At 49.1% G+C, this 25,575-nt stretch overlaps 3 protein-coding genes across 3 annotated transcripts; 1 reads left to right on the forward strand and 2 right to left on the reverse strand.

Annotated features, from left to right (window-relative positions):
• Window positions 1-332: 332 nt before the first annotated feature.
• On the reverse strand, window positions 333-1,238 carry BKA55DRAFT_290745 (uncharacterized protein). The gene is made up of 2 exons (XM_046185540.1): window positions 1,008-1,238; window positions 333-929 (listed from the first exon to the last, which is right to left on the reverse strand). Exons 1-2 carry the CDS (start codon window positions 1,092-1,094, stop codon window positions 552-554), a joined length of 465 nt encoding a protein of 154 aa, XP_046053410.1. The 5' UTR covers window positions 1,095-1,238; the 3' UTR covers window positions 333-551.
• On the reverse strand, window positions 1,227-3,464 carry BKA55DRAFT_290537 (L-lysine 6-monooxygenase (NADPH-requiring)-domain-containing protein). Its single transcript, XM_046185539.1, has 3 exons — window positions 2,328-3,464; window positions 1,703-2,273; window positions 1,227-1,644 (listed from the first exon to the last, which is right to left on the reverse strand). Exons 1-3 carry the CDS (start codon window positions 3,287-3,289, stop codon window positions 1,573-1,575), a joined length of 1,605 nt encoding a protein of 534 aa, XP_046053411.1. The 5' UTR covers window positions 3,290-3,464; the 3' UTR covers window positions 1,227-1,572.
• A 7,214-nt stretch (window positions 3,465-10,678) lies between these two features.
• On the forward strand, window positions 10,679-25,328 carry BKA55DRAFT_503733 (uncharacterized protein; the record flags this gene model as incomplete). The annotated part of the gene is made up of 3 exons (XM_046187035.1): window positions 10,679-11,640; window positions 11,693-25,136; window positions 25,188-25,328. The coding sequence occupies 3 exons, from the start codon at window positions 10,679-10,681 to the stop codon at window positions 25,326-25,328; spliced, it is 14,547 nt and encodes a 4,848-aa protein (XP_046053412.1).
• Window positions 25,329-25,575: the final 247 nt, after the last annotated feature.

The following is a 25,575-nucleotide window of genomic DNA, read 5'->3' on the forward strand; positions in this document are numbered from 1 at the left end:
ATCGCCTCGCTTGCGGCATGGTTCGTTGAACCCTGTATTTCGACTGTTGCGCTCCGCTCTGCTCTGCCTACGGTAAAGGCCCAAGCAACAAGACCTGCACAGACTTTACTCTGATTTTAAGTTCTATTCACGGCTTCTCCCTGCAAAGAAAGACACTCTCAGACTCTCAGTTGGTATGCTGCTGTGTGTATTATCAATGTGCACGCTGACACATGGTCGATCTCTGTTTGACAACTCCAACGCTAAGCCGAGGTAGTACTCTTTAACCTGCATGGAATAAGACGGAACAACGTCGCTTGACAAGGGCTTGCAACCTTGTCAGCTTCATCTCGAGACTCGACCGTTGATTGCTTACACAAGCAAAGCTCTTTACCTCCTGCACAAAACTCAATAGGGGAACTCGTTGAGGGTCAATGGCAGTGATGTTGTTGGGCTAGGCCTTTCTTGCATACAGACCATGCTCAGGCCTTTTTATGCGTGCAAAAAAAAAAAAAAAAAAAAAAAAGACAGCCCTTGTTAGAAAAGATCTTGGCATGTTCTTTGCAGTTTCTTTACATTGTTAGTCTGTCCTGCATCAGTGGGTATAGACCAGAAAGAAAGATGATATGTTTCTCAGCAAGTGGGTGTGTAGCGCAATGCTGGGATGACCGGACCGCCTTTGCATCGCATCTCGGCAGCGTGAAACTTTTACAGCGGTCCTTCCGAGATATGAAATAATGACTCAACACCAGCGAGTCAATTTCAAGTGAAAGCATGGGGGGCCTCGCTGTTGGCCGGAGCAAATTGTAAGAGGCCCGTTCAAGCACAAGCATGTCATGCGCTGCCATACAGTCCTCACAGCTCTGCCTAAAAGATGACATTGCCGGCCGGGCGATTCTCATAGTTATTGCCAATTCCAGAGGCTCGCTCCGTTTGGTGTAACGGAGATACTACGTTTAATGGTCAATAACAACACTTGGTGCAGAGTTGGCCAAGACTATGAAGTCATCTCAAGGATCGAGTCTTACGGCAACTAGCCCACGAGGGAGTATCACTGGAATAAAAAAACACAAAACGGGCAGTCGATGGACTAGAGTTGGTGAAATGGGCGACATGCAACCAAATGCCGACTTCTATAGGGTGGTGTTAAGACCTTGATATTAGGCGCAGTACCCGAGAAGCGGCCCGTAACAGTCCGTTGGAAATGTGGCAAATTGAATAAGCTTAAGGAGACACATTAATTTGAAGAGTTGCGACCTGTCAACAATAACCGCGATACTGAGATGTGACATGTATGATACACAGAGAATGGAAATTGGAGATTCTAAACATTTTTTTTCAATGCCGTGGTGGGGCTCTAACAAAATCTACAGAACACCAAGAAAGATAACTGAAATCCAACTTTTATCTGCTAACTTGCAGTATGTACTGTAAATGACGATGAAGATAATAAATAACAGAGGATATAGTGAAAAAAAAAAAAAAAAAGACTTAAGCTGCAAGACTATTCATTTCAGTCCAGTCAGCTATTTTCGCTGCCCTTGCAAACCCATTACAAACGTAGGTATCCATTCATTCATGCTGTCGTAACATTTATTGCTTGAAAATAGATTGAACAATCTCGCCTGAACGAGTGCCCAGGACGGAGAGAAGGGTGTCGCTCAGCTAGAGAGGAAATGTTAGTATCGGGCTAATAGCAAACAATTCATGGTGGATCACTTACCCCGTGAGTACCCTCGCAGCAGCCCTGCAGCCAGACGCCAGATTCGTCGGCAACAGTGCCAGGGGAGAACTTGACTCGGTAATCCCTTCCGACGGCCAGCTTACGCTCGCCATCCTGTGTCTCGACGTTCCAGCCGTTGACACCCTTGGGGGACTCGTTGCGTCCTGATACGGTCTTGGGAAGCATTGTCCAGGCGTCCTTGAGCATGTCGACGTGAGCGCTTCGCTTGTAACCGGTGGCAGCAACGATCAGATCAACTTCGAAAGTCTCCTGGTCGACGAAACCATCGAGAGGACCTTCGTTCACGCGCTGGACCTTGATCTCAAGAGCGTCGCCCTTGGTGTCGACGCTGGCAATCTCACGGCCAGAAAGGATTCTGTGGGGCCATTGGGTCTCATCGTCGCTAATCTCGCGCTTCTGGTCGTACATCTTCTCGAAGAGGTGCTCAATGAGCTCCAGGCGAACAACACCATAGTTGGTGGCGCGAGCCTCAGTCAGAAGAGTCTCACGAGCCTTGACAGATCGTGGCCACAGGTTGTCAATGTATTCGGGGTTGAAGATGGAGTTGACGCTGTACGTCATCGTCAGCAGGGGTTCCTATAATGGGCAATTGTGCACAACTTACAATGGAGAATCATCACTGGGGCGCAGGAACTCCTGACGCATGATGAGGTAGGTCTTGGAGTTGGGGTACAGGTTTTGGACGTTGTTGAAGATCTCGGCGGCACTCTGGCCAGCACCGATAACAGCAACTCGGTAAGGAGCGTTCTGCTTGGCTAGGATTTGAGGGGCGTAGTTGGCGAATTGAGAAGAGTGCAGGACACGAGGGTGCTTGGCAGGGAGGCTCTTGGGGAGAGAAGGCTGGCCACCAGCAGCAACAAGAACGTGACGGCTGCGGAAAGACTGAACCTGACCAGTCTTGCCGTTGCGAGCCTGGACAGTGAAGGTCTTGACGGCACCAGCCTCCTTGCTCTCGGGGGAGATAGAGAGAACCTCGTTGTTGTAGCTCACAACATGGTCGAACCAAGAAGAGCACCAGCGGAGGTAGTCCTCGTACTCAGTACGGGCAGGGAGGAAAGTGCTCAGGTTGGTGAAGTCAACGAGACGACCCTGACGGTGGAGGTAGTTAAGGAAAGTAAACTCAGATCGGGGGTTGCGAAGAGTGGCCAGATCCTTGATGAAGGAGATTTGCATCTTGGCTCCAGGGAGCAGCATACCGGCGTGCCAAGCGAACTTGGTCTGCTTCTCGAGGAAAAGCACCTTGGGAGCTGCGCCATCAGGGCGAAGCTTCTTGCCCTCGGCGATGGCATCGTGCATAGCGACGGCTACAGCCAGAGATGCGGGGCCGAAGCCAGCACAGATGAGGTCAAACTCAGAGTCCGCTCCCGCGGACTCGAGATAAGGAGATCTCTCCTTGTGAACGCGGGGTCCATGGCGGGCAGTAGGAGCAACGCCGTTGCCGTTGACATGACCGTTGTGGCCGTTAGTAGTACCGTTGGTGCCATTTGTACCGTTGTGACCGTTGGTGGTACCGTTGGTGACCGGGGCCTCGGAGCCGTTGAATGAAACCTCGCTGTGGGGTGACATGATGACTGATTGCTGTTGAAGAGGGGTATATATCTAAAATTGCAACAAAGTCCTTAAATGCAGGCCAGATTTTATAGCACACAATTCGTGTCTATGAAAGTTGGCGTATTGCAAGTCGTGACGTGGGAGAAGCCGGGAAGAGGTCCACCAAGTGAATGGGAGGCTGCGAGGTATAAAACCGGTTTGCAGAAGCTCTTATTCCTTCTCTTAAGTCGGGTATTACTCAATCTGGTCAGTATGATGAACAGATTTACAAAATGATGCAGATGAGCTTCATATAACAAGATGAAAGGTCGAATGAAGCTTCAATGTCCGGATTGGGGTAGGCAACAAGAGTGACACAATTAGGGTCTAACTCTGACGAGATATGTTAAAGAGCTTTAGGTAGTGCCACCGAGGCTTGAGAGAAGCTTCGTCAATGAAGATAGAAAGAACAGAAGAACGGAGTAGTTCCGAAAGACGGGGGAGATATGGCATTTTGTAGTTCAGACGGGGATGGGATCTACAAGCTTTTGCTTCGGTCCCATATTGCGTGCCCATACTCTTATTCGGAGCCAAACTAAGCTGCAGACCCTCAAAAGAAGCAAGCAAGAAAGTACAGTACATACAAGCTCCGGCGAAGCTATAGTCGAGCGAGGTACACTGCATTACATGACGAGACGCTTGCCGGCGCTGGACACGCCTCATTAGGTACATGGAGGAGGCGGATACGAGTACATGGAAGTTCTCCATGGCTAATACAACCTCGTCAAGCTCGTACGTACATACTTGGGAAAGTACATTTGTGATGGAGCCATGATACATCAAAAACCATCCATGATGGAGACACTACTATACTGAGCCGGGAAGAACACAGCTAGCTAGCCCACTAGAGACTGGGCTTTTGCTCTCAGTGCTGGTCATCCTGGGCTGGGCTGGGCCGAGCACGGCGGCCAAGCCAAGGCGTGGAGCCGCGGTTGCCAAGCAAGCAAAAAGCATAGCGAACGGCAGAGTGGAAGCCGGGTCAGGCCAGAAATACAGCAGAATGTGAACGAGAATGGTGACGGAATCCATTGCAGTTAACGTCAGTCAACGAGACTTTGGTTAGTAGGCAGTGAATGAGACCAGGACTAAGCCCAAGCCTAGGCCCTGTAGAGAGGGTGGGATCGGGAAATGGTGGGGGTGGGCTGAGTGCCCTGCTGCAGAGAAAACACCAACCTTTTCGAGCTTTAGCTCGGAGGGTTCTTGTAAGCTATTTTGGGCTTCTATATTTTATTTTCGTGACTATTTCAGTTTCTCTGCTGAAGTTTTGTCTGTGTTGAATCTCGTGAAGTGGGAGAATGAGCATAGCGCTCACATACCAATCCTGCGATAAACTCACCGTAACTCCCAGAACTTATGTTGACCCTCGATCATCTGAAGTAGCGATGATGTTAAGAGTGTTCCAAAGACATAGACACAGCATGGTTAAGGTATTGCCTCATGCAGGCCCCGTCTGGGATGGGTTCTGATGGTTGTGTCAAAACTTCTAAGGCTCTGTCAGCCGCTGCATGATGGGCGACACGATACATCAAGACGACAGACTAGGCCAGTCATCGGACTGCAAGGGATGAAAAATGGATGGAAAATGTCGCGCAGTCAAAGACTCTGTGGCCTACTCCTCCACGTCCATGGCCGCGGCGTACCTCGTGGACCCTCCTCGTGGGACTTCATCAACGCCGTGAAGTTCCGTAGCGCATGAGTGAACTTCGAGGCGCCACTGCCCACTCATCATCTCCGAGCAGTATCACGCTGGCTTGCGGGTCTAACGAGAGCTTCCCAACCCGTCGCAAGCCCCCAGCGTGGAGGGACCCTCCAGGGATGCGTGGCGGCGTGGGTTGAGTCCGGCACTCGATGTTGAATGAGGAAACGATGAGCATCAAATGGGCAGAGAAAAAGACCATGAGCAAGGGTCGAGGCATGTTAACAGGATACCCATACTCGTGGATGAAGCTCAAGCAAAGTTTGTTTTTAGTTTATTGACGGACGATGGCGATCGCTATTGGAACCTTCCTATATGGACGTATGCCGTAAAAGCTTAGGCCTTTCGCGAATGGCGATCGATGTACGTTGACATCTTTAAATCAAGAGTGTGATATGCCATCTCCTCAGCTTGAGCCCCCTAATATGACCTCTTCCAAAGCCTATGGACTCTAACTACTCTTTGACCCATGATCTCCCCCAAACCCTCGACTTCTACAAGCTTCAACCCGATGTTTTTCTTCAGCTTCATCTCCACAAGCGGGGTGTTTATAGCCACTTGCGTCTCAAGACGGTGGCAGGAGGAAGTGGAGGTTCCTGAATTACGAGGAAACTAACCAAGGCTCCCCAGTAAAGAAGCGTAAGTGCGGACGAATATGATGCGACGTCGGCGACGATCTTTGGTAAAAGATCAGATAAGATAGACATGGCAAAACAGCGAGCAAGCTTGGCGAACTCTGCAAACCTTGACGCCGCCGAGCAAGGGCCAGACGGTCTTACTACTGGAAATATGCTTGCCATCCCAGCTGGCGTCACAAAAGGTGGAAGCAGCCGCAGTTCAAAGTCCAGTTCAATGCTTGCCAACTGGGCCGATGCAGACCCTTGAAGACGCTACGCATTTTGTTCCGTGGGATCGTGGCATGGGTTCGAAACGTCCAGTCTCGTCTGGGCCGATGACGGCTTTCTGCAGCCCCGCCACCTAAGCCCTTTCACACCGTTCAGACACGACGTCAAACCATGGGTTGGGGGCAGCGAAAAACTTGACAAGCACAGGCACAGGAACGCACAGAGTGCGGCGAAGAACGGCTTTGGTTTGACGGTGTCGACGCCAGAAGAGCCGATCACTCGAGTCTCGCAATGTCGTTCGAGGAAAAGGAGGGGCAGTCCCGCAGAGCAAAGAGGGAGGGGTTGGCAAAATGTTGATGATTGGAGTGTTGATGGGCGGCGAATATCTTGGGCTCCATTGTGGAGATGAGGGAATTATCTGATGATCTGATAAACCGGATCTGATAAGATCTAATTAGCCAACTTACAGTAGCGTCACACACCAAGCTCGAGTTGACTGGTTACCGACCTCCGAGCGGCCCAGGGGTCTTTTAGCACTAGATGGCCCCTGGTGCTGGTGCTCACAACCCCTGCAACAATTTGCTGTGTTTTTTCTTCTTGGGGACAGGTACCGATCGAATGAACGCCAGCGAGCGGAGGGCAATTGTGAATGGAAGAAAAATTTTCTTCCCTGGTGAACTGAAGCTTATCCCTGTTGGAACAAGGCAGAGGTGTCTTGACCTATGAGCGCAAGCACTCAGCGTTGAATCTCCATGGATTGATGAGCTGTCTAGAGCTGCATTTACTAACAGGGTCCTACGCCTCAGGGAGTTAATCGGGCTAGCGGGTAATGATTTTGCAGAGGGCCATCGATTGACTGATTGATTAGATGTAAATGCGCCGGAGAAGACATCTCAGACCGATAACGGTGCTTCCGGTATAATCCATACAGCAAGGATACGCCAGCGTTGATGTTGCAATGACAGAAATCATGGAGAGCAAATATGCAGCCATGGGACGACACAACTCTGGAAATACCCGTGGTATGGCTCGATATGATCAGCAAAACCGTAAGATGATGCCAATTGCGGGTGACGATGTTGCTTTTTCTTCGTCCTGTTGGACCCCTGCTTTCGTGATACCTTTCCGTGCTGCGATCTAGAACACCAAGCCAACGCTCCGGCAGTACCTGGTCGCACAGTTGGTTCGTACATCAAAGGATGTCGTACCCGTTTGCGATCCCGTGTCTGAGGGTCCAAGTAGTACCTACAGTAGCCTCCCTCAGACCGTCAAATTATCCCAGCAATCGTCAGTAGAAACACAGTCAGGGACCTTAAGCGCTTCTGTCACCATGCACGTGAGAGGCAAAGTTTGTTCATGAGGAAAAGCAGAAATTTACGGGCGAAAGCACTGTTCAGGACAGCAACAGAAGCCGCTTTGTCTTGCCGAAATCAGGCTATAATACAAGTTATACTTAGCTGAAACTTGAACATGGGAATGAATGCATGCATATGAAGCATATGAGGTTCGGTCAAATTCGAATGGTGACTTTCTGCACAATGAGTGTGTTTGGTTTCGTACCATAATCTTGGCCACCCCTAAAGTTGACCAGGAGCATTACACCTACGTCACAGGTTGCTCGAAAAGTTTATGGCTGTTACCAATGTTTCGGGTGGCTTTTTACCTTACAAGAGGTCCCGTATTTTCCACTTGACGAAAAATACTGACTGAACATTCTTGATTTCTTGAAATGCAATTAAATTACATATCAATTGGGCGGGCATGAGTACCGCTTTCTTGCTGGGTAAATCCTAGAATTGACTGGAAGTTTTCGAAGCGAGCGACGAGAACAGGTACATGGGCGGCCGGGGGAGAGTACATCATTTTCAATTACGTGTACATTAGATTATCTGATTAGATCCGGACTTTGAAGATCGGCGAGCTTGTAGCACTTGATGCTTGAAAGCAAGCCGCATCTGTCAAGACACTTGGAAACTTCTGCCGAGCATGAACGGGGAACTGACACTACGCAGTCATATAGAAGAAACAGTATCAACCCAATTCTGTCTCACTCAAATTGGAATATCACAACAGAATTGATGCTGAGACCTGATCTTTGAGAATTATTATTATTTCAGGGTAGCAAGCTCCTCGATGAATGATGAGTGCACTGACCAAGGCCGACTAACATTAGTGGTTGGTCATAGCCCACACACACCCTCCCTTCCAATTCCCCACCCTGCACCTTGCATCATCAAACGCCAGGGTCAGAAAATCCACCATCATCACCACTGTCCGCTTCATCGGGCATCGCATCATCACCCTCAACGTTGCCCGTTTGCTTCGCTGGAGCCGCAACGGGATCATTCATTCCGCCTGTGACGATTCTGACTCGACAGCAAGCCTGTCGCTTGTGCTGTGCTCTCGGAGGCAGCCGTCGACCTGTCAGAATCACAGGCAACATTTTGGAAGGTCATGTTGACCTGGCTGGCCTGGCCTTTCTCCATAATCTCGGCTCGGTGTCCGCACAGCTCTTTTCCGCTTTCTTCGTTTCAGCGTTGTGCTGCTGCCATTATTAGCTACGCTCTCTCCCGGCCCGTTATCCCCTCGGGAATCCGAGCCTGCGCCGACCGAATATGCCTTCTCCCATCCAGTCAGTTTGGGGTTTGCCCTCATGGAGTGCCTCTTTTCCTGTTTTCAGTTCCAACTTTGCTCACCTTTGCTTCCTCTGAACCAGAAGCACAGCGCTTCCCCCCTAGATGTTCTGACCTTATTCTATCACTTCATCTGACCAGTCGTCACAACCTTTCTCATCTGATGCCTTGCACGGCACACTCACGCTGTGTTGATGGTTCCCTCATCCTCACCAACTCAACCTTCATCTCGTAGACAAGGTAAAATGACATACAGCGTTCTCCTAACCCCAATCAATCCACATGCCATACCTTTCACAACCCCTCTCGCTAGTCCTACTTACCCTCTTAGACTGGGAAACATCAATGTCACTGGAAACCTCCCACGTTGACTAATATCGTTTCACTATCATGGTGTCTTGATCAATGTCATCCCACGCGTAGTTCCTTTCCTCCCCCACTGCCCTTAGGTATTGGATATGCCCTCCACATACTGGCTTCGATCCTGCCTGATCTCGTCACCCTGTGACTCAGCCTGCATGAGCCTACTTAGCAACCAGGGGGTTGACAAGATACTTTGTGGGTGATAGCTTGCGTAGGAAGACGGATACCTGGACCAGCCAGCGTTCAAGCTCCCATGCCAGTCACCCGGACGAGTCTATGACTTAGACAATGCGGTTAGACAATGGACACTGGTTAATAGGACCGAAAGTCACTTGTCAAATTGAGGCTCCCCTTTTATCTCGGGTCGACCCGTCGAGGATCCCTTGTCTGCATAACCAAAAGCAACCCCGATATCGACCCTCAACCCGCATGCCGTCCTTCGAGTTGCTCTTGTCAGCCCCAATCTCTACGTATGCCTAGCTTCGAAAATTGCTCTAGTGCAGCATATCACATGCAGCAATTTATTTTACCTTATAACCGCCATAAGCCTTCACATAACGGTTTGCCAGGCGTCCTGGGGCTGTTGAACCTTACATCGAGCCTCCTCAGGTGCCAAGAGGAACTAGCCTTTCCCTTGTGGGGGCTGGTTTGCCGATCTAATTCGCAGTGTGATCAATCAAGTTACCCAATATGGATCAATGGTTTTTATAAGCCACAATGTCCATGAGAAATGTCTCTTGGCAGGAAAATCCCCCTCGCCTGAGGTTATACATAAGCCTGTGTTCTTATTAAACCGGAGGTTGAACAGGTCTGTTGTTGATGTTCAAGTGAACTTTTATCATCACAATAAGAGGAGCAAGTTCAGATCAACCCAGTCGTGACGCAATCTATTCTGAGCGGCTGCTCCACTGCTCATTTGACGTCGAAACTCAGGCATCCTGTGAGACATCACGCCGTTTCAATAAAGCACCACTATCCCACGCACCCGCGCCATATCCTGGTGCGGTTTTTAGCATAAGACCAACGAGGTTGTGTTGCTCCCCACGCCAGCCACGGCTAGAGGTCCACCATATAGGTGCCCAAAAAGGCAATCTGGTATCTCGGCTCACACCATTGCCCTTCAACCCTCGTTGCACCACATCATCAACTATGGGCCGCGGGTTTTTCCTGCCCTGGGGATTGTCTTGCCTGCCCACCCTTTCAAATAATAGCTGTCAACTACCCACCCACCGAGAGCACTCAGCCGGGTCTTACTTGTCCCTGTCATTTTCACGAGCCGATGAGTAATTACTCGACGCTGACAGGCTGAATTGCAGCTTCTTCCGCACGCCCCCCTTGGACCAGGTGAACCACTTTGTACAACCGCTCACGCCTCGAGCTTGCCTTTGACGAATCGTTGCGACGCCGATTCTAATACGGCATGCGTCCGTTTGCTTTACCGTCATTCCAATTCGCAGCTCCCGTCTTTGGGACCCCGGCTGGCGTCCACATCCTCCGAGACTTGGTTCCGCGTGGTCGTGAAGCGACCAAAGCAGCCTGATGTTAGTCCACCCATTTTTAGCTAATAGCATGTTGGCCTGTAATTACTGCCCCGGGATGAGGCTTTTGGCTGACCAGTGCGTTCCCTAAAAGGGCCATATCTTCTACTACGAGTGCACACCTTCAACATCGCCGGTATTGTCGCCGGCCCTGATTGTTACCGGTGCCGTTTGCTTATCGAGACCACCACCTCATCATCACTATCCATTACCTTGATTGCTCGGCAACGCCATTGTTCTGACTAACACACTTTCAGACCACCAACCACCAGAGGTGTAATTTGAACACTATGGACTTGACAGGACTCTCCATCCTTAATGCTCGGCCTTCCAGGCTTCCGGGACCAAACCTCCTCCACCAGTTGGTGAAGGCTTCGGGCCAACACGTAGCCCTGGATTATATGTGTAACGGCCGGCAATCTACATTGACCTACAGCGAACTTCATGAAGCGGCAGCGTCCATTGCGGCTCGCATAACAACAGCATCAGGCAATGTCACAGGACAGTTTGTTGTCCCTGTACTCATTCACCAATCCCCTTTACTATATATCTCGCTCTTGGCCATTTTAAAGGCTGGAGGGGCTTTCTGTCCTCTCAATATTGATGCGCCGCCAGAACGTGTAAAATTCATTCTTAGCGATGTTGCAGCGACAGTGGTGTTGGTCACGAAAGAACTGGCATCTGAAATACCCAACGATACCGGTGCAACTATCATCATCGTTGATGAGAATGAAGAATATCAAGGCTCTTCTCAATCTTCAACAGTCGAACTCAACCATAGAGCCCCCCAGCCAGAAGATCTGGCCTATGTCATGTATACATCGGGATCAACAGGAACTCCCAAAGGCGTGGGAATTTCCCACGATGCTGCATCGCAAGCTCTTATTGCCCATGATAGACATATCCCATCGTTCTCCCGCTTTCTGCAGTTTGCAGCACCGACATTCGATGTCTCAGTCTTTGAAATATTCTTCCCATTCTTTCGAGGTGCTACTCTCGTGAGTGTTCGGCGGGTTGAGATGTTGGACGACCTTCCTGGTGTTCTACGCTCTATGAGAGTAGATGCCTGTGAACTCACACCAACAGTCGCTGGAAGCCTGTTGCGCCGAAGAGAAAATGCGCCAGACCTGAAGTTGCTTTTGACTATTGGAGAAATGCTCAACGCCCCAGTAGTTGACGAATTTGGAGGGGACGATGAAAGGCCGAGCATGCTCTGGGCAATGTATGGCCCAACTGAAGCCACAATTCACTGGTAAGATTCCTACCTATTTCTGGGCAGTCCCCTGGCTCTAATAAAATGTTAGTACTCTTCAAACTGCATTCTCGTCTGATTCTTCGACGGGTAATATTGGTGTACCGCTCGATACAGTCTCGTGTTTCGTTATCGAGATTCCAGAGTCAGATAGCCACGAATCTGAAATTAAAATTCTTCCTCAAGGAGAGGTCGGAGAGTTGGCTGTGGGTGGCTACCAGTTAGCTGCTGGCTACATCAACAGACCCGAGCAAACAAATTCAGTCTTCGTTGATTCACCATTTGGTCGCATCTATCGTACGGGTGACAAAGCTCGTTTACTTCCAAATGGAAAACTTGAATGCTTCGGCCGAATATCAGATGGCCAAGTGAAGCTTAGAGGACAACGTTTGGAGTTGGGAGAAGTAGAACAGGCCGTTCTTCGAACCTCGGGATGTCACAGCACCGTGGCAGCAATAGTGCAATCTATTCTGATAGTGTTCTGTGCTGTTGACGAAGGAGTGACTGAAGTTACTATTTTGAAGCATTGCAAAGATTGGCTGCCACAGTACATGGTTCCTGGAGAAGTTGTCTTGATATCAGAATTTCCAAGACTACCCAGTGGCAAAGTTGATCGGAAGAGGCTCAAAGAAGAGTACGAACAACGCAAAGCAGACATGTCAGAGGGCATCTTGGACTCCGAGCCAATTGACAAAATGGAATCAGAGCTTCTGGCAGTGTTGTCTCGGAGTTTGAATTTCAAAGTCGATAAGTCGACGTCTCTCGCCTCGGTTGGGATGGACTCCCTCAAAGCAATCAAGTTAGCCTCCGCCCTTCGAACTTCAGGGTTTGGTATAGACTCATCTGCTCTTCTCACAATGAAAACCGCGTCTGAAATTCTTTCTGCCATCCGGAGGCAGCTGCAACACGATCTAGCCAACCCCCAGCAACGTTCAACAGATCTCTCATTAGACCTTGAGGATATTGTACGACAAGACGCCACTCTAGCTAGGATTCGTGACTCAATCGAGGACGTGCTACCGTGCACGCCTCTTCAAGCGGCCATGCTAGCCGAGACTGCTCGGAACCCAACAACTTATTGCAATGAGCTTGAGCTCAGTATTCCGCTTGGCTATGGCATCGATCATATATCAGAGACTTTCAGAGAACTTTCGCAGCAGAATGAAATTCTACGTGCGGGGTTCGCAGCTGCAAAGGGTAACTTCGTTATGATCTTTCCGCGAGAACTCCGACCCGAACAGATCTGCGTGGTTGACCAGCTCCAAAAAAGACTGTCCCTCTCATCACCTCAGGACTTCATATCCCCCTTGATACTCCAGATCCAGCGAAGTCCTGTAGCGGACAGGGTTCGCGTTCGTTTGCAATTGCATCATTCACTATATGATGGATGGTCTATGGATATCCTTCTTTCTGATTGGTCTAAACTGCTCCTGCGACAACAAGTATCACAACATCCTTCATTCCGGGAAGTTGTCAGATTTCATCATGGCATGCAAACAGGCGATGCCACACGAGTATTTTGGACGGAACACCTCGCAGGATGGAAACGGTCACCGTTGCCCAGGCTACGCGATAAGATGATGCATTCAAACCAAAGCCTATCAAGCAGGAGGCGGTTGTCCCTCTCTCGGAATAGGGTTGATGCAGCAATGCAGAAGCTTGGCTGTAGTCCTCAAGTGATATTCCAGGCCTCACTAGCTCTGCTGTGGTCTGGGATCACAGGAATGCGTGATATCACGATTGGCTTAGTAACTTCTGGAAGGACGATTCCTTTAGCAGGCATTGAGCAAGTAATTGGACCATGCATTGCCTCCCTCCCTGTTCGAGTTGACTTAGACAACGTATCCGTATGTCTCGACCTGCTCAACAGCATCCACTCGAGCAACAGAGCGATTATGCAACATTGCACACTTTCATTGTCAGAGCTGAAAAAGCTGGTCGCATTACAGCCCGGCGAAAGCCTCTACGATGTGCTTTTTGTATACCAGGAATCTCTCACCAGCTCAGAGCGGACGCAGAACGTGGTGAGAGAGACCAGTCATCTGGATCGCCTGGAGACACCGATTGTGTTTGAAGTTGAGCCAAGAGAAGACAGATTTGACGTTCAAGTTACATATCAGGAAGAATTCGTGCCTACAAAGACGGTGGAACTCATGGTGAATCAGCTTGAGTCATTGGTTATCTCCATGCTGGAGAATCCTACCACCAAGGTCAAAGCGACACTGAAGGAGGTCAGCTGCAGCCCCTCCATTCACAACATCCGGCCCACCATGCCGCAGAAAACTCCTGATTTGGCGCGACTTTTTGAAGAAGTTGTACTTCGAAGTCCAGATGCGGATGCTCTATTATTTGCTCACTCTTTGGAAGGCGGCCTCCAGACGAAATGGACATTTCAAGAGCTCAACGCATTGGCAAATCGCATCGCGAGATATCTACATTGCTGCGGTGTCGGAGTTGGCGATGTAGTGGCTATTGTGATGGAAAAGTCACCAACATTGTATGCATCAATCCTGGGCATCATCAAGAGTGGCTGTGGGTATCTCCCAATTCTTCCTTCAACCCCTCCTGCTCGAATTCGTGAGATCTTGCAACAGGCTCATTCTGAGCATTGCTTGGTCGATAACGTGTCTCTTGGCCAATGTCCATCTCTGTCTGGACTTTATACAATAATAGTCGATACCAACTCGCTTCATGACATTTCCACGGACAATTTGGACGTTGGTGTTGATGGGACTCGACTCGCGTACGTGATTTACACGTCCGGCACGACAGGAACTCCAAAGGGTGTTGCAATTCAGCAACAGAGTATTGCTGCAAACATTGAGCATCTTGAGGCGTTGTATCCCAAGTATCTCAAGTCACAGGGTCGCCTCTTGCAAGCATGCTCTCAAGCATTCGATGTGTCAGTCTTTGAGATATTTTATACATGGTGCGCAGGGATGTGTTTATGCTCAGGAACGAATGACACAATTTTGGAGGACATCGAGCGCTCGATACGCGACCTTGGTATCACCCACCTCAGCATGACACCAACTGTTGCCACCTTCGTCAATCCTTCTAACGTTCCGGGCGTGGAGTTTCTTGTGACTGCCGGAGAACCCATGACACAGTCCGTACATGAGAAATGGCAACGCCAGTTGTGGCAGGGATACGGACCATCAGAAACTACAAACATCTGCACAGTAAAGAAAATGACAGCAGATGACCATATTGAGCACTTAGGGCACGTGTTTCCCAATACATCTGTTGTGGTACTATCCCCAGAAAGTTCTGACACAGTGCCCCTTAACTGGGTCGGCGAGTTCTGCTTTGGCGGTGCCCAGGTCGCTCAAGGTTACCTCAACATGCCAGAGCTCACATCCCAAAAGTTCATTCAACATCCCCAGTACGGAAGGCTTTATAGATCTGGAGACATGGGTCGCATGCTTCCCGACGGTTCCCTCCTGATACTTGGCCGCATCGATGATCAAGTGAAATTAAGAGGTCAGCGAATCGAAATTGGTGAGATCAACAGTATGGCGACTTCGAGCGGCCTGGCATCCTCAGCTGCTACACTGTTGGTACAGCGCGGAGAAACTTCCCCCCAGCAACTGTGTCTCTTCTTCGTTCCGGATCATGACCCTTCCAGCTTCCATGTGGTGGAGATCAACAGCGAAACCCACCAGTCCCTCGTCGCACACCTGAAATCACGATTGCCTAGCTACATGGTTCCCAGTTATCTCATCCCGATCTCATCAATACCCATGACTTCGAGTGGAAAGATAGACAAGCGCCGGCTTCGTGACTGCTTTGACAGGGTGAATGTGGAGTATCTCGAAGAAGCCTCAAGAATGTCCCTGGGCACTCAAGATGAGGGTGATTGGAACCAGTCAGACTTGAAGATCGCAGAGACTCTCATAGAGTCTGCCAAGGTATCTAGGAATGACTTTGGTCGATGGACACCCTTTGCTCTGCTCGGAATAGACTCTATATCTGCCATCGATCTCGCTCGCACTCTCAGCTTAAAATTTGGATCTCGAGTTGCTGTGTCTGAGATTCTACGCTACCCTACTGTTGCGCAGTTGGCGAGATGTTTGGATGGAAAGGCACCAAAACAAGAGGAAACACCGGTCGACGGTTTTCAAGACTTTTTCTCTGCCTCCTTCGTTGACTCAAAGGAAAAAGAGTTTGCTAAAGAGTCTAAGACTATTAAGGAGATTTTGCCTTGCACTCCCTTACAAGAGGCGATGCTTTCTCGTGGCCAAAGGGGTTACTACAACAAGGTGCTCTTACGCCTGACAACTGGATCTGGAGCCATGAGATCATACTGGAAAACCATGTCCCATAGACATGATATTCTTCGGACCTGTTTTGCGGCAACGACAGATTCCCGACGTGCCATTGCTCAGATCGTCCTTGAGGGCTGGGAAATACCATGGAAGACGTTCGATGTTAGTGAATTGTCTTTCGATGGAGCGATTGAACAGCATCTCAAGTCTCTCCCTGATCCAGTCGATTCAAGAACACCGCCGGTATCTCTAGCGCTACTAAGATACCGTAGATCAGAGTTTCTGTCATTTATCTGCCACCACGCACTTTACGATGGTGTGGCAATGGAGCGACTTCTCAAAGAGGTGGAAGCATTGGCTATTGGTGAGGAACTACCACCGCCGGTGCCCTACAATCAGTTTCTGAAACTATCCACCCATTTGCCCGACGATACAGAACAATTTTGGCAACGTCATTTTGAGAATTACAAACCATCTGCGATCTTCCCCCAGACAACCACGAGTGAAGTTGACCAGAGCACCTGCACCACATCTATGGATATCCCTCTCAGCGATTTGCAGTCGCGTATACGAGATCTCGGGTCAACCCTCCTTTCAGTTTGCCAAGCAAGCTGGGCCACTGTCCTTGCAGCCGCATATAGACGTACAGACGTGTGTTTTGGAAACGTTGTCAGCGGCCGTACTCTTGACATCGAAGGCCTTGAAAGACTCGTTGCACCCTGTTTCAATACGATCCCTGTGCGCGTCGACTTCCCAGAAGCGTCAAGTAATATTGATCTGGTGAAGCATCTACAGAAGATGAACACAGAGCTTATTGCGTATCAGTTTACTCCGCTGAGGCTTATCCAGCGTAGCATCAATCGCACCGGGAAACATATATTTGATACGCTCCTACTGCTGCAAAAGCCATTGCAGGACATCGACAAGAACGTCTGGACACTTGAAGGAGATTCTGGAGATATGGATATCCCCCTGGTGTGCGAAATTGTCCCTTGCCCTGGATTGAACTCACTAGTTGTCAATATTCATAGGGACATGAGTATTGTCACTGAGGAAGTTGCCACAGCCATGGCTGATGTTTTCAAACTTACATTGCGAGCCATTCTGACAACCCCCCATGCAAGTTCATTGAACAAGAAGGATCTTCCCGACAACCTGGGGTCAATAATAGACCAGCTCGTACCCCGAACCGAAAAAGACAACACAGTAGTGACATTTCCCAATAAAAAAGAAGAATGGAGCGAACTTGAATTGCAAGTTCGACATGTCCTGGCCACTCTTTCAGGGGTGAGCGATCAAAATATACAACGCCGCACAACCATTTTTCAGTTGGGCCTTGACAGCATCAACGCTGTGCAGGTGGCTTCAGTTCTCCGCCAGCGCGGCTTCGTCGTATCAGCCTCTGATGTGATTGAATGCCCGAGCTGCTCTAAGATAGCCGCCAAATTACTGGAAAATGCGTCGAGAGCAGATGCCGGGCATGTACAGAAGTACGATCTTGATCGATTTTCACGACAAGTCCTCACGGAGGTTGTTGATCAACTACCCGAATCAGTCAAAATCGAGGCAGTACTGCCATGCACGCCTGTCCAGTCTGCCATGCTGGCATCCTTCATTCAGTCTGGAGGTGAGAACTACCTCAACGCAGTGAGGTATGTGGTGACGGAACATGTTCCCATAGCGAACCTCGAAAGGGCCTGGCAGCTGCTCCAACAACGACATCCCATGCTGAGAACCGGTTTTGTCCCCGTGCAACATGCAGACTCCTCGTTTGCTATGGTAAGGTATGAAGCAGGATCAATAGGGACACCTCTGAACAGTCTGCATTTGGTTGGAGACGAACCGGCCGACCTCATTCAGATGAAGGCTGATGCCAGCAAATCGATGCTTTCTTCGCTGCACCACCCCCCTTGGAGTGTAATTCTGGCTCAAACCTCCCAAGCCATTTCAATGAACCTCATCATGCATCATGCTCTATACGACGCTCCCGCACTTCATCTGATGCTTGATGAGCTTTCACAACTAGTCAAAGGCAATCAACTACCTCGGGTTACGACAATTGAGCCTGCAGTATCGGCCATTCTGGGCATCGCACTAAATGACAAATCTATAGAGAAGGAATTCTGGGAGGCTAAAGCCAGCAAGATTGTTGTTAACAAGTTCCCAATAATGACGCCTTTACGAGTTGAAGAGCGGCATGTGTTGGTTGACTCAATGGTTGGATCACTATCCTTCACAAAGCTCAGGACAGCGACTCAAGCTTCAAATGTCACCATACAAGCGGCAATCCAAGCCGCTTGGACACGAGTGCTGGCATCTTATTTGGGAGAGGACTCGGTTATCTTTGGTGTTGCGCTGTCTGGAAGAACCATCGATGAGACAAAGGATGTCGCGTTCCCATGCCTCAACACAGTGCCTATTGTGGCAAGCAATGTTCCGTCTAATGCTGACCTAGTCAGATATATGATGAGCTACAACCAGAATCTTCACAAATACCAATTCTCGCCGCTCAGTCAAGTGCAGAAATGGCTAGGCCACCCCGCAGGCCCCGTATTTGATACTCTCATTGCGTACCAGAAAATGCCAGAAGATAACTCTTCGCTTGTACCGTGGAAGCTGGTCAACGACGAGGCAAAAGTCGAATATCCGGTCTCATTGGAGATTGAACCCACGGACAAGGACCAGATCCGCTTGTGCATAACGTACTACAGCGACATTCTTCCCCGTGAACAAGCACAGCTGTTGATGAAGCAATTTGACGCTTCACTAACCCACATCTCCTGCAATGCTGCTGGTTTTGAAGATGAAGTGATGGAAAATTCTCTATCCCTGTATTCGATACTTCCTGCATCTGCCCCATTACTGGACACTCCCGTTCAGCTGTTACACCAATTTGTCGAGAAGGGAGCAGTTTCCCATCCAGAAAAAATTGCTCTCGAGTTTGTATCAGCGTTCGAAGGAGATGCATGTGTCAAGCAACAATGGAACTATCATCAGCTTGACTGCATGGGTAACAAAGTAAACAACATGCTCCGAAATAAAGTCTCACCGGGTGCCATTGTTGCAGTACACTTCGACAAATGCCCCGAGGCATATTTCTCAATCCTGGGCATTCTGAAAGCTGGATGTTCGTTTGTCGCACTTGATCCATCTGCGCCGAGGGCGAGAAAGGAGTTCATCATTGAAGATTCCAAAGCGCCTTGCCTGCTAACAAGGTGCTCGAAGGATCTTGACTTCGAAACAAAAACCACGGTTATTGAAATAGAGACACAAGCTTTGAACGACGTGAGCGAGGAGCATGTCATTTTCCACCCCAATATCTCTCCATCAGATACTTGTTATTGTCTGTATACATCGGGGACAACAGGAACGCCAAAGGGCTGCGAGATCACTCACGATAATGCTGTTCAGGCAATGATGGCATTCCAGGAACTTTTCAGGGGTCACTGGGATGAGGATTCACGCTGGCTTCAGTTCGCTGCTCTACACTTTGACGTTTCTGTCCTCGAACAGTATTGGAGCTGGTCCGTGGGGATGTCCGTCGTTGCTGCACCCAAAGACCTCATTCTGGATGACCTGACAGCAGCCATCAATAGGCTCGGCATCACACACATTGACTTAACTCCAAGTCTTGCGCGACTGACACATCCTGATGAAGTTCCCAGCCTCTGTCGTGGTGTGTTCATTACAGGTGGCGAACAGCTCAAACAGGAGATTCTTGACGTTTGGGGACCGAAAGCTGTCATTTACAACGCATACGGCCCTACTGAGGCCACTATCGGTGTCACTATGTTTCAGCGTGTGCCCAGAAATGGCCGCCCCAGCAACATCGGAAAGCAGTTCCCCAATGTTGGTTCATTTGTGTTCAAACAAAACACTAACACGCCAGTCTTCCGCGGCGGTGTTGGAGAGCTTTGCGTGTCAGGTAAATTAGTAGGCAAGGGTTACCTCAACAGACCCGAGCTTACAGAAGAGCGGTTCCCTACACTTGCAGAGTTCAATGAGAGAGTATACAGGACAGGTGATCTCGTCCGTGTGCTCCATGATGGATGCTTTGACTTTCTCGGTCGGGCTGACGACCAAGTCAAGCTTCGCGGTCAGCGACTTGAGATTGCCGAGATTAATCATATCATCCGTACCAATGTTGCTGATATTCACGACGCCGCAACAATTGTGGCTCGCCATGGAACTAGTGGAAAGGACGTTCTGGTAACATTTGTCGTCGGCCAGAAGTCTAAAAAAGGTCCTCTTGAAATTATGATAGATCAGGAGGGTCTGGCTGCGCAAGCGAAAGAAGCCTGCCGTGCCAAACTTCCAGGCTACATGGTACCGACATATATTCTGTCACTTCCATACATCCCCCTTTCCTCAAATAACAAGGCAGAAATCAAGGATCTGAAGAGACTTTTCAGCGAACTTCCACCAGAAAAGCTCCTAGAGCTTTCTCATGCCACAACAGCGCCTGTTTCACAGGGGGCCCAGAAGATAATTGGTCAGTTACTTGAAAGTATTGCGCAGTTCGGCAATATCAACAAACATGATCTGTCGTCATCTACAAGCATCTTCGATGTTGGAGTGGACTCAATCACAGCCCTCAGACTCTCCTCACTCCTCAAATCTCGCGGTCTCAAGGCAGCATCCCCTGCCTTGTTGCTTAAAAATCCCGTCATTGGCGATCTTGCAAACTCTTTGGCCAAGAATACCTCCACTCGACAAGAGAAACTTGTGCGAGAGGTTAAGCAGTCTATCCAGGCATATGGCCATCGACACCGTGGCATGATCTGCCACCTTCTCGATGTTAAACCAGCTGATGTTGAATATGTTGCACCATGCTCACCATTACAAGAAGGTATCATATCACGGTCGTTGACCAGCAGTGAGCCCGGTGCTTACTTCAATACTTTTGAGTTGAAGCTCCATGAGTCCACGTCCATTACCAGATTGCAAAAAGCATGGACCGATTTAATACAGGCAGAAAGCATTCTGAGAACTGTCTTTGTGCCTACTCCGAATGGTTTCTTACAAGCTGCTGTGCGAAAATCTACCTTGGCTTGGGAAACCCATACTATGCAATCGGATGAATCGATTCCTGCATATCTTGCAGAGCAGAAGGAGCGCTGGATTCAGCGGAACGAGTCTTCTATCATACAACCTTTGCTGTTCACCTATGTTGAGACACCGACATCCAGACTGCTTACCGTTCATATTTTCCATGCACTGTATGATGGTAACAGCTTTGATCTCATGATGAAGCGGGTCGTGGCGAATTATAATGGTATTGAAGCACCTGATGCTCCGTCATTCTTTGAAGCTCTTAGCTACGGTCCTCTGGCAAAACATGACAACTGCAGAGGTTTCTGGGAGAAACAACTAGAAGGTTGGGTTCCTGTTTCAATTCAGACACATGGGAATGGTGACCCCGATGCTGTTGCAGTTGCTGAGCGTGAGATGTCCACTAAAAGTCTTGAGGTTATTCGTTCTTCTCAAAATGTTACGCTCCAAGCTGTTATCATGGCATTATGGACCTCTGTTTTACAAAATTTCACTCAGCAGCAACCCACCGTTGGTATCGTTGTATCTGGACGAGCTATCGACCTCCCTGGGATCGAGAACACCATCGGCCCTCTTTTCAACACCGTACCTTTCTATTGTCGAGTGATCCATCACGAAAGTTGGCAGTCCCTTCTCCGACGCTGCCATGACTTTAACGCATCAGTCCTCGATTTCCAACATGTTCCTCTGAAGGACATCCAGAAGTGGTGCTCTAAGGGCAAAGCCTTATTTGACAATCTCTTCACCTTCCAGATCGAGGAGGCCACTACTGCCAGTGGGGGCAGCCTCCTTTTTGATACTATTGACAGTCAAGCAACGCCTGACTACCCTCTTGCGCTTGAAGCCGTCTACACTCATTCGGGTAATCTTCGACTCACTCTTGTCGCACAGGAACATGTTGCATCCTCACAAGTGTTGAGTAGAATTCTTGATGACATTGAGCGCTTTGCAAACTTGGCTGCAAGCTCACCAGAGAGCGAGGTGCCCGTTCCAGAAACCGAGCAAAACTACACCACTGACGGCAATAATGAGTGCACCCAAATGCACAACCGGAGCAATTTCGAATGGAGTCAAGAAGCTCAAATGATCCGGGATGAAGTTGCTTTCTTGGCGGATGCTGCCTCACCCGGTCTTGATGAAAATGTATCGATTTTGGAACTCGGTCTCGACAGCATTGATGTAATAAAGCTTTCTGCCACACTCAGGAGGAAAGGCATTCAGCTGTCCCCTTCGCATATCATGCGCCACCAGACGATTGCCAATATACTGGCCGAATCAAGTGATCTTTCTCTCAATCCGTCAACTTCGGCCGACGATTCTTCGCTGCTGCAGGTCAAGGCTAGGCTGCGCGAATACCTTGAGAGTATCGGCATGGACCTGGGTCCCGTCGAATCTGTTCTTCCACTTACCCATCTTCAAGAGTCAATGGTGGCTGGAATGATTCAATCTGATTTTGAATCCTACTTCAATCACGACATACTCCAAGTGTCCGACCATGTTGACACTACGAAACTGATCAACGCTTGGAAGGAATTAATTCAGCGTACACCTATCCTGCGGACAGGGTTTGTACAAGTCGCTCATCAGGACCTGGATATGACATATTGCCAAGTCGTTGCAGAATCTTTTGACACCGACATTGAAATTGCGACATTTCAGAACTTAGATGAGCTGCAGCAAATCACCGCAGCAGCAACTGCAAAAGCTAAGGAAGGAGCAGGATTTAGGCACTTGGTGCAGTTGAAAATGGCGAATGTAGGCTCTCATCGATACATGGTCCTTTCCATGGCACACGCTCTTTACGATGGATGGTCCCTGAGTTTGCTCTTCCAGGATCTCCAGGCACTGTTCGAAGGAAGGCTGGTTACCCGTTCTCCAGTAGAACCATTCCTTATGAAAATACTGGGATCCACGAACCATAAGGCGAAGGACTTCTGGACGCAGTACTTGGAAGATGCTTCGCCATCGATCATTCCTACAAGTGAAACGAGGGGGGGCCCAACTGAGAACACCTTGCGTAGGTTCGAGTCCGCTTCAAAGATTAGCCTCCCTGAAATCGAAACAGCCTGCAAAAGGCTTTCCGTTAGCTTGCAGGTACTCTGTCAAGCCTGTTGGGCTATCACACTGGCACGTCAAACCAAGAAGCTCGATGTCCTCTTTGGCACAGTCTTGTCGGGCCGGGATTTTGAAGGGGCAGACGATATTGTGTTCCCAACAATGAATACAATTGCCCTGCGATGTATCTTGCATGGCTCAGTATCCGAGTTCCTACGATATCTTGAGGAGAACCTGAGCGACATCAGAGACTCCCAGCATTACCCATTGCGAAAAGCCCAATCAGCAACAAAGCTCAACGGACAATATTTGTTCAATACCTTGTTCATTCTTCAGAAGTCTCCAACATCTGACTCATCGGAACGCCCGCTATTGACATCTGTTGAAGGATCTTCAGCCACTGAGTATCCTCTTTGCGTGGAAGCCGAGGCCATGTCTAACACTCTCTTCTGGCGACTCGCTCTTCAGCCTCAGTGTATCTGGGATGGAGGACCTGAAAATATTTTGGAGACTTTGGATACTGTCATGAGCTACCTGATACACTCGGGCTCCTCGGAGATTCTATCTTTCGAAGAGCGTGGCGTGTCCATCTGCGGCATGACTCCTGTCATACTGGGCGATGGAAGCAGTTCTGTCTCAGTTGCTTCTACAGATCTATCATCAGAAGAGGATCGGGAGTGGTCCCATGTCGAAGCCGAAATTCGAAACATTCTTCATCAGGTCTCGTATGTTCCCGTTACCTCAATCAAGATATCCGACAACCTCTACCACCTTGGTCTCGATTCGATTAGTGCCATCAAAGTGTCGTCCCTCTTGCGAAAGATCGAGATAAACCTCCGTCCCCAAGATCTTGTTAAATCCTCAAGCATCGCAGAAATGGCTCAACGGGCCACGCAAACCCAAGCCATACCTTCGGAGACTCTGGAAACGATCGAAGAATGGGTTCCACCCAAAGACATCAATGTTGAAGTTCTACTTCGCGCTCATGGCATAGCAAAAGAAGATGCCGAAGTACTGCCTGCATTGCCAATGCAAGTCTACATGCTTGGCGCATGGCAAAAGGCAGAGGGCTCTGTATTCTTCCCCGAGTTTCCATGTCAAATCAAGACTTCAGTTGATGTAAACGGCATTCAGACCGCCTGGGATAAACTTGTGTCTGAAGTGCCTCTCCTACGCACATGTTTCATTCCAACCCAATCTCCAACCATTCCAGTTTTGCAGGTCGTTCTCAAATCCCACAAGCTTTCCCTAACCCAGAACCCCCCTGGAGAAAAGTCAAATCAGGCTGCCCAACCACTTGTTAGAGCGCACATCACGCTCCAGGAAGACTGCATCTGGTCATTCGGTCTTCAGATCCACCACGCTCTGTACGATGGAGTCAGTCTTCCAGCCCTATTGCGACGATTCTCTCAACTACTGGATGGCTCTGTCACCATTGAGAACAATGGGTTTGCTCAGTGGAAAAACTTTACAATTCGCCAGGCTAAGGAAGCAGTCCAGAAAGATAGGCGAGCTTTCTGGACAGCCTACTTGTATGGCACCTCCTCCAGTTCAATTGGTGCCGAATCACAAACGGACGTGAAGAATCGAATCTCGCACTTGAATGAATCAGCGATTTCAGATGTCAGTCAGATGCAGGCTATTTCTACCCAGTCTGGCATTTCCTTTCAGTCTTGGTTCCTTGCAGCGTATGCTAGAGTCCTCGCCACACAAAACAACACACCAGACAATAGGTCAGTGGTGTTTGGCATGTATCTTGCCAACCGAGCCGCCGCCAGCGATGGTCTCCCTCAGGTCTACCCCACTCTGAACCTCGTTCCTTTGAAGGTTGACTCCCCCATAGAACTCCCTTTGTCTTCCGTTGCAAGAAATATCCAGAGAGACATTCACCAGATTACATCAGACGGACGATCAGACGTCGGTCTCTGGGAAATTGATCAATGGACAGGCGTACAAGTGAATTCGTTCGTCAACTTTCTGAGCCTCTCCAACGATACTGGTCCAGCAGAGAACTCGGTCACAGTTGTATCAGAAGAGATAGTCGACAACTCGTATCACGATCGCGTTCCAGCTCAATTTGAGACGGCTCTTCAAGAAAGCTTTTTGGTTAATAACATTCCCGTAAGTTACTACCCTTCCAGCTAGAAATGACTACTAACCTTATTGTCACAGCTGGCTGTTGATGTTGAGGCTTCCGTTGATAAGGGGCGTCTTGCCATCGGCATTTTCGGCTCGCAGCAGCAGATCTCTCATGAAGAGGCTGTGCTCGTAGCCTCCAGTATCGCGGATATTTTGAGACATGCCACTGAATGATCATGGTGGCGGAAATAAGGCGGCATTCATCTTGTTAACATTGGCGTTTCGGGATCTAGAGCTAGACATCATGTTTTGAGCATAAGAAATGTATTTCTTGATTTATGCAAGTAAATGACAATAATTTCTGTCTAATTTCAATCCTTAGGTGAACGCCTGACTCCTTCATGATGCATCTCATTGATCTCCTGTATATCGTTGGACCACATACCCATAAAAATGTCACAAGGAGTCCAAAAGAGATAAG

This window comes from Fusarium redolens (genome assembly GCF_020744475.1).
Source record: "Fusarium redolens strain MPI-CAGE-AT-0023 chromosome Unknown BKA55scaffold_4, whole genome shotgun sequence".
In the NCBI taxonomy this organism is placed as follows: Eukaryota; Fungi; Ascomycota; class Sordariomycetes; order Hypocreales; family Nectriaceae; genus Fusarium; species Fusarium redolens.